Here is a 9,198-nt window from a genome sequence, read left to right as displayed (position 1 = left end):
TCCTTCTCTCCCTCGCACTACATGTTTCGGCATAATAATGCCATCTTCAGGTGCTTACTTATCCACGTCAAACCAGTTCATTGCATGCCATGTTCACACATTAAAATAACTAAAATATGTATCTATCATATACATTGTCAAACGTTAAAAATATTAAAATTGTTCAGGATACCACATCGCTACGTCGCCCCTCACTACGTCAGTCACGCCCATTCCCCTTTGTTGGAGCACTCCTTCACTATCTTGTGTGTTGTGCTTTTGTTGTGTCGTGCTCCTGCGACAGCGTGTGTTATACTGTTGGGCTTCCTGGGTATGTGTGTGCATTGATGTTGACGGTGGAATTTTCGGAAATGTATTATAATAGGTAAACTGTACCAACTTTGTCACTTGAACAATAAATACCGGTACTAGAAACTACGTAATATATCTTTCTTTTCAATAAATCTGGAACTGTGTAGTGAAAAAGCTCTCTCGGAAACCGTTCGGAATAGGACTCGTGTACAGTCACGAAAAGTGCATTTCTGCACAGTGTTGCATGTCTCTATCAGGACGTACGGTGACAGCAGGAACCTAAATAGCTTTACAGCCTCTACGCCTACAGTAAGATATAAAATGTTCCTGTACAGGCATGAAAAGTGCAGTTGTGCACACCGTTTCAGGTCCCTACCAGACTGTACGGTGACAGCAGGAACCTGAATATCTTTACAGCCCCTCTGCACCTACAGTAAGCTATAAAGTGTTCCTGTACAGACACGAAAAGTGCAGTTCTACACAGTGTTGCAGTGTCTATATTAAGAGAAGTGACCTCACTCTCTTTTAAGACCCTTGGGGCTGCATTGAACCACTTTGTTCCTAAATCATTTTGTCTGAAGATAAATCTTTTGAATGGATGAAGTGTATCAAGAGTGCCAACCCAAAGGCGCAGTGCTTTTTAAATTTAAATTTAAAATTAAAATTTGCCCTTCTATATGTTACATTTTAGCTTTCGTGACCTCAGATGTCCGTGCATACATTAATGCGAACATGGGACGGAATTGAGATCAAGGGCGCTCTTGCTGCATGGCAAACATGGCTTCGGTAGCACAGATATGCATGTGTGTGTGAACTACATCCAGGGTCATAACATAGGCAGATGTAATCAATGAATGAACCTGTTGTATTGGAAAATGTAGCCCTTGTACAGACACCTGCATATTTGTAGATATGAGCGCAAGTAATTGTGGGAGAGAATGAATCATTACATGACATTGATAAGGTCACAGCGTTCTTCTTTCGTTGAAAATGTAGGTGAAGTTTATGTAGAAACTAGTGGGTTTGTGAAGGATCCAAGCAGTGTGATATATTGTCAGATGTTGGTCAAGGTCGGAATGTTAATTGCTAGTATCAGGTGGTCTGGTCTTGTATTGCTGTCACCCCCAAGCCTCCTCTCTCTCTCTCTCTCTCTCTCTCGTTTTTTTTTTTTTTTGCGTTCTTCTCTGTGTTCCTGAGTAAGAAATATTGAGTATATCTTGATCAGTGGGGGAAAAAGCACGATAGATCTTTTCGTTTTTTCTCTTTAGTTGAATCTTTTTCCTGATTTTCTTTAATGTGTTCGATTCTTCTTCTTAAGAACAGTTTTAGTTACTGATTCTTTTCATAATGAAAACTTGTTTGTCAATCCTGTAATGCTCTGAAGCTTCAGGATTGAAACACTGAGGAAGTTGGCCCGAACAGTAATGTGATAGCAGTTTCTTTTCAAAACGTACTCAGTTCAGATCCTGCCCAGGACACAAACTTATCTGGAATGATGTTTTTTTAGTGGTTTTCTATGTTTCCCCAGGGAAATATGGGATAGTACTTTAAATTAGGCCTTGACATTGGCTTTCCACATCCTTTGTAATATATTGTCACGTGTATGAGTGACGAGACGGGGCTTGGATTGGTAATTACATTTATTGAACACCTACACACAACTACAAGTAAATATAACGCTATCGCTAATTCACACACACTCTTCAGTTCATTAGAGCACGCACTAAGCCTTGCCAGTCTGCTGTATCTTCACTGGTTGTCGCCTGGTAACGGATTCCAACTCCGTTGATCCCACAACTTCCGTGTTCACATCCTTACTCGTCGGCGACTGTCTCACAACTAGCGAAACTCTAGACATGTCCTGCTTATAACACCTCGACACGGACGGCATAGAAAACCCCTCTCCCAACATGTTCTATTGTTCGTCACGTAGCTGTCGCACGGACCGCATAGAGGATATCGCTGCCCAGTTAGTCCATTGATGCGTGTTACGAATCTGTTGATGATATTACCTAGCATCGGCTGTTGTTTACAGAATCGTAACTTGGCAGCGAGTCTGCATGCCACGGTATTATTAGTTATCAAAATCATATTGTATTAAATGCTGTAAACTAGTGGCAAAGTTATCCCTGTGCTTAATTAAGCACAACACCATTAAGACGTATAGGGGAGTTGAGGTGTAGCCCCACCAATCTTGACCTTGGCGCTAGATAGAGGTGAGTGGTCAGATTCACGCCCCGGCCGCTTTGTCCCACTGGGAAACTTCCTGTATCCGTTGGATAGGAGACTCGGTGGGCCCCAGAGCCGGTCTGAACGCTGTGGAGAAGAGAAAAATGTGTTGCCCGTGGTGGGAGTCGAACCCCGGCCGTCCAGCCTGTAGCCCATCGCTGTACCGACTGAGCTGTTGCGGCTGCCACTCTTAAATGCTTTACACACAACAGAGCCGGGATAGCGCAGTCGGTATAGTAACCGGCTACTGGCTGGATGGCCGAGGGGTTGGAGTTCGAGTCCCGTTAGGTTTAAGAATTTTCTCTACTCCATGTCATGCATACCGGTCCTGGAGCCCACTCATCTTCCCATCCAATGGATAACGGTTTTTTTCCCTGGGGGTAAAGCGGCTGGGCTGTGAAGCTGACCATTTATCTCCAACTAGTACCTAAGTCAAGAAAATGTGGTTCTCTACATACACTCCCCCAACCCCTTCATGACGTAGTGCTTAATTAGTTAAGCACAAGGACAACTTGGCATTTTTGCACATAACGGATTCCAGAATTAGACGTATATTCATTTTACGTATAACGCAGGTGCGGAGCTGTCCCCCTAGAGACCCGCGTTATATCGAGGATTTGCTGGATTTGTGTTCCAAAGTTTTTTATTATTTACATTTATTCTAAGAGTAATATTATGCATCAGCATCCCGTCGCACAGGTTAGCAATGCAATTTGCAGGGACAGTCTTGAAGGTGCAACTTTTTTCATGCTCATGGGCTGTTGGTGTGCTAAGTTGTCACATTTTATATACATGCTACTTCTGCGACATGTTTCGACCTAATGTGCTCATCATCAGGTCGATACTTATATGTAACTGCTGCACTATATATATATTTTTTCTAGTTCATTGTTCTAAAGCTTTGTTAAACTAGTTCCAGTTATTCTTGAATTCAGGCAGAAGTTATTCACTTATACCAGTGTTCCGCAACCGGTGTGCCGCAGCACACTGGTGTGGCGTCACAAGGTGAAAGGTGTGACGCGAACTTTTACCTATTGTAAGAAATTAATTGTCGAATTTAATTAGTTTTATTTTATCCCAGTTACCGTGTTTCATATGCTTGTATTTTATTCTCAGCCACTGCACTGATTAAATAAGATGGTGCTTGTTTATTCTTTATTACATGCCGTGATTTTTTATGTACAGTAATGTTGTATTCTAAGAAATTTAACGTAAATTATTTACTCACGGTTGTTTTTTATATCATAGTTTTCATTATTGATTTATTTTTATTTTTCTCGCATCTACGCGGCTTCTTTGATGAACTTGCCGCATGTTCTGTGTACGTGATTTTCCCTAAAACTGCAGGGATTAGCAAGGGTTTGCCTGTCTTTTGTAACGCTATTTTGGTTATCACGAGGAAAAGTGTTAACGCGAATATTTGAACTTAATGACGAGGTACGTGCATTTTTGACTGTTGAGGGACATGAGTACGCGGATTTATTTACAGATGATGAATGGGTATGTAAGTTGGCATATCTTTCCGATATTTTCGTACACTTCAGTGAGCTGAACAGAAAAATGCAAGGTAGGAACGAAAATATTCTAATATGGATAAGATACAAGGATTTGTAAATAAGCTGAATTTGTGGATACAGATAATTACAGATGGGTCGTTTGAGATGTTCCCGACTGTATGGTCACTTGCTGACGGCAATAAAGTGGTGACGGACACAATTAAAGAACATTTAGAAATGCTGCAGGAGAAATTCAGTAAGTGTTTGGAGAGAGTGTACAAGATTTCGACTGGGTTCGTGATCCATTCGTTGCGAATTCAGAACATCTTCCGATTAATATACAAGAGGAACTCGCAGATTTAAAAGCAGACAGAACATTGAAACTAAAACTTCTCGAAGTGCCTTTGAAACGTTTTGGTTGACGATAAGGAGTGAATACCCGGCTATCTCCGAGATGGCAGTTAATGTGTTATTGCCATTTTCAACTACATATTTGTGTGAACTGGACTTCTCGACGTTAACTGAAATAAAGACATCAAAGAGGGAGCGGCTCAAATCCATCGATGAAGAAACAAGACTTCCGTTGTCAACGATTCCACCACGAATCAACAACATTTTGAACTAGAATAGGGAACTAGAAAACTCAAGATGATGACAGTGGCCGTGCGGTCTAAGGCATGAACTGTCTTCGCCAGCTCGAACACTGGGATCATGGGTTCGAATATCACTCAATGCATGGATATCTTTCCACGTTTATTCTGTGTTTGTGCAGCGACTTTGCTATGGGCTGACCCCTTGTCCAAGGAGTCCTACTGACTGTGTAAAAATACCAAGAAACTGAAAAAGAGGCAAAGGGCTGTAGAACCATAGGTAGTTAGGTAGGTAAAGCTATCCCTCTAAGAGGCCATGGAGGCCCGTAGGGTTTTGAGAGGTCGAGGCTCCCACGTTTTGTAGACAGTCGGCTCGCAGATGGCGGTAAGTCTGTCAGCCTTACGCACCGGCCGCCCTTTACTCCCAAGGAAGATTCCTGGTACTCATATCTGTTAAAGGCTGAGGCGACCCTAGGGCCATACCGCGGCTGGAATGATTTGGTCAATTGAAAAATCCAATGCCCTCATCGGGACTGGACCCCGCGACCTTCCGTCTTGTAGCATAGTGCCTCAACCAACTACGCTACTGCGTAGATGGATAGAAAAATCAGTTTAATGCTGTAATGTAACATAACATTTTTGAAGACGTGGCAGTCACCGACACTCTACAAGCAAGACGAAAAGTTGCACCTTTAAGATTGCCGCTTCAAACTAAATCGTTTATTCTGACCCTAAAGTTAACCTGTTGCCGACATTTGTGTCACGTAGCCTTTTCTGCTCTCAAGAATCTCTTGTGTACGATCACGAGACGAGCGCCGAACGATAACTTGGTAACGGAAAGATCGCATTGCGCAAGAGCGGAAGTAGATCGAAGGACGATGTTAAAAGGAGATATCGGAGAAAGTTAGCTCAAGCGGCGTAGCTGGGAACTGTTTTCAGGAGATTCCTGGTTCGAATCTCGGACGGGACACCGACTAGCCCAAGGATTTGCATGGTTTTCAACGGTTCTCCAGAAAAGTCTCATGACAATGCCTAAGTTAGGCCACCACTATTTTATTACACAATATTTCAATTCGATATTCACTATTCATCCCACCTTTCGACACTGATAGTTTTCAGTGTTGGAAGCGCCGTTAAATAAATCACGAATAAATAAGATAATGGAGCTGAATCTTTCGCGAGAAGCTAATAGTTTCGTGGCTGCTCTAGATATATCTTTTATTTCGTGGGTTTCAGAGGTCCGTTACCGTGTTCAAAGAGGTGATTTACCTGATGACTACTTAAATGGCCCAAACTTGTTGAAAAGTGAAAACATTTTAAATATATTAAATTTGTATGTCGACGGAACAAAAAGAAAATAGTTCACACACAATATGACGCTAAAATACAATATTAAAAAAGTAAAGTTGTCCTCCTTAGCTCATTAATTAAGCACTACGGCATGAAGGCGTATGGGAGAGTGGATGTCTAGAGCCACAATTTCTTGACCTCGACACTAGTTTTAGGTGAGTGGTCAGCTTCATGACCCTGCCCCTTTACCTCCGGGGAAAGAGCCTCCGGTACCCATTGGATAGGAGGTTGTGGTGAACCCCAGAGCGGGTCTAAATAATGTGGAGAAGAGAAAATTCTTGACCCTACCGGGACTCGAACTCCGACCCCTCGGTTATTCAGCACATAGCCAATTGCTATGCCAACGACACCGTCCCGGCTCTCTGGTATATAATGTTACATACAAATAAATAAAATTAATGGCCGGATGCTCTCAAAGAAGGTTAGTAATGGGTTTGTTTTTTATCGACCGGTCGTTGATTTGCCCGCAACGAGGTCTTAATCGCTTAGATTCTAAAGGGTTCTGACGATGGCGTGTAATACTCGAAATTGCTATTTTTCTTGGACTTTGCCCGTCGTCGGATATTCTAAGTAACACGACATTTCGGAAACTGGATCTGTTTCCGAAGCGTCGTGTTCTCCCTGTCTTTAAGAATAGGGGACTGTGGTCGAGTTGGAAAAGCCAGCAATTTCTCGTGTTAATCTGTTAGGAATTTGGTTGAACGGTTCATTGATTGGTTGTTGGGTCGATTGATTAATTCGTGATAGTGAAAGCGTGGACTAGTGGATGTAGTTGTATCGGCCGGTGGGACGAACAGAGAGGACAGTCAGTAAAGAAATGGAATGACTAACACCCCCCTCCCCCACATGTTACGACCTCTAGTGAAAGGAACCAAACTTCAAGCGGTGTAACATAGAGAACTGAAATGTAATAGTGACATTTGCCTTTCAACATAATCTCCTACTAAAGAGGTCTGTGTTCTGGGTTGTGATGCGTATAGTCAGTTGAAAATCACGGACGTTTCGGAGGCACATGTCTCCTCAATCGTAAGGGTCATATAAGCCAAGAAAGAATTAAGCTGGAAAGTAGATGGCAAGCTCTCTGCTTGCCACCTGTTTTCACTGTGGTTTCCCGCTTCGTCCATGAAGATGGAGGCGACGTGTACCTTAGAAACGTTGGTTGACATCAACACCTCAAATCCTACATAATTTCTTGTTCAGTTCTGTTACTTGAAGCTGTGTAATTTGGCTCGTTACAGCAGAGCCCAGCAGCGGTGTGTTCCTCTGATGGCGTGGCCTCTTCCCCACGGCGGGAGAAGGATAAGAGTTCGAAACGCAAGTCGAACCTCAACCGGTCCCTCACGGCCGAGGAGGTCATCTGTAATGACAGCGCGTTGCTGGGAGGTAAGCCACCTGCCTGCTTGCTGTACATTCTACCAGGTGAAAGGGATTGGTGTGTGCATGTCCTACATGTTGGATGTCATACTGTAACCCTTTAGAGACGAAATTTCTATCAACTAATATATGAAGATTCAGGTCGCACCTCACAGGAAACACATTCCGTCTCCGCTACGAAGCCCAACCGGTTAACTTAGGAGAACAGTCGCTGTTTATTCGGAGAACCATACAAAGTCAAAGTCAGAGTTACTTTACTACTAGCGGTTTACCGCCAATCAGTTTGTCCTTGTCTAACGTCCCTGAGACCCACGACCAGAGACATTTTTTCTTTCAACTGAACCCTTGCTCTCATTGTTATTATGTAACATCCTCTCTGACGAGAAGATGGGTTTGTCTCTTTGAATATACTTGGTCTTCCGTCAAGTGTACGTATCGCCTATACATATAGCATGTTACTGAAAATTCTTCCTTTTGTACTATATACACGTACAAGTCTGTGAGTACCGGTTAGTACAGGCTTTGGAAAACAGGTCATGCATATCTTATGTATCCTATTCTACAGCGGTAGTTTAGTCACTTGAACGGTTGTAAGCTTGAACACATGCAAGTAATATATGAGGATCCAGTTCTTACCTCGCAGGAAACATGACGTCTCCGCTACAAAGCCCAGTAGGTTAACGGTCTTTGGAAAAAACAGTGGTTGTTTATTGTGAGAACTATAAGAGACACACAAACGCACTCTGTGGGCAGAGTGTAGAGGCTAATATGTTAAATCAGGTGGTACGTATATTAACCACTGCGTTAAAGGGTAGGGAGCACCACTTTACTTTGTGTTATATTCGTAGGGTTTGGTGACACTTGTTACGTAGCGCCACTAATTGGCCAATTGTATCAGCCCCGGATGTTACATGAGTCTGGGGCTTTGTGTGGAATGAGAATTGGCAGTGGAAACTGAAGTACGCGGAGAAAACTTGTCCGAGTGCCGCTTTGTCCTCATGACCTGACCTGGTATCGAACGCTGACCGCGTCCGCCTGAGCTATGTCACGACCTTAGGACCACTTTAAGCAAACATGCTTTGTTATTCACTCCAAAAGCATGTCCGTCTGCTCGTTAACTTTCTGAATTATTGTGATTATCATAGACCATACCAGACTAAGCTGAAACAGCGGACATTTTTATTGTGTATGAGTTTAAACAATGTAATCACTAAATTAAAATGTACCATCTCATAAAAGTAAAGCTATACCTGTAACAGGCCGTGAAGGCCTATAGGGTTGTGAGACGTTGAGGGTTCCACATTTTGTACACAGTTGGCACAAAGATGGCGGTGAGGTTGTCAGGTTTCCGCAGCGGCCGCACCTTCACCCCCAGCAGTATTCCTGGTACTAACTTCTGTTAAAAGCTGGGTCGACCCCCAGGACCATAATGAGGCCGGAAGGATTATGTCAATTGAAAAAAATATCAGTGACCTCATCGGGAGTTGTATCCGCGACCTTCCGGCTTGTATCCTAGTGCCTCAACAAACTACGCTATTGCGTGTCCCCTAAATGTACCATCTAGTGCAATAAAAACGAAAGTCGTCCCTGTGCTTAATTTGTTAAGTACTACGTCATGAAGGCAAATGGGGGAGTGCAGGTGTAGTTCCACCATTCTTATCCTTTACACTGGATGATGGTAAGTGGTCAGCTTCACGTCCTTGGTGCTTTACCCTCTGAGAATTAGCCTCTGCTACGAATTGTATAGGAGGCTGGTTGGGCCCCAGAACCGGTCTGGACGCTGAGGAGAATAAAAAAGATTTTGCCCTTGCCCGGAATCGAACCCCAGCGTACAGCCCGTAGCTACCCCGGCCCCTATAATAATAATA

General features: G+C 43.2%; 1 protein-coding gene across 5 annotated transcripts in view; it reads left to right on the top strand.

The window, feature by feature from the left end:
* The window catches only part of LOC111866670, a 321,755-nt gene that overhangs the window by 168,765 nt on the left and 143,792 nt on the right, over positions 1-9,198 (top strand). For 4 of the 5 annotated variants that reach the window (XM_033752372.1, XM_023855848.2, XM_033752370.1 and 1 more), the window contains exon 6: positions 7,195-7,339. In XM_033752372.1, coding sequence (XP_033608263.1) covers positions 7,195-7,339 — 145 coding nt within the window. The remainder of the gene's footprint in view (positions 1-7,194; positions 7,340-9,198) is intronic. The other variant, XM_033752371.1, reaches the window with a different exon arrangement.

Source organism: Cryptotermes secundus, unplaced genomic scaffold (genome assembly GCF_002891405.2).
Source record: "Cryptotermes secundus unplaced genomic scaffold, Csec_1.0 scaffold54, whole genome shotgun sequence".
In the NCBI taxonomy this organism is placed as follows: domain Eukaryota; kingdom Metazoa; phylum Arthropoda; class Insecta; order Blattodea; family Kalotermitidae; genus Cryptotermes; species Cryptotermes secundus.
This window is presented reverse-complemented; position numbering and strand designations above follow the sequence as displayed.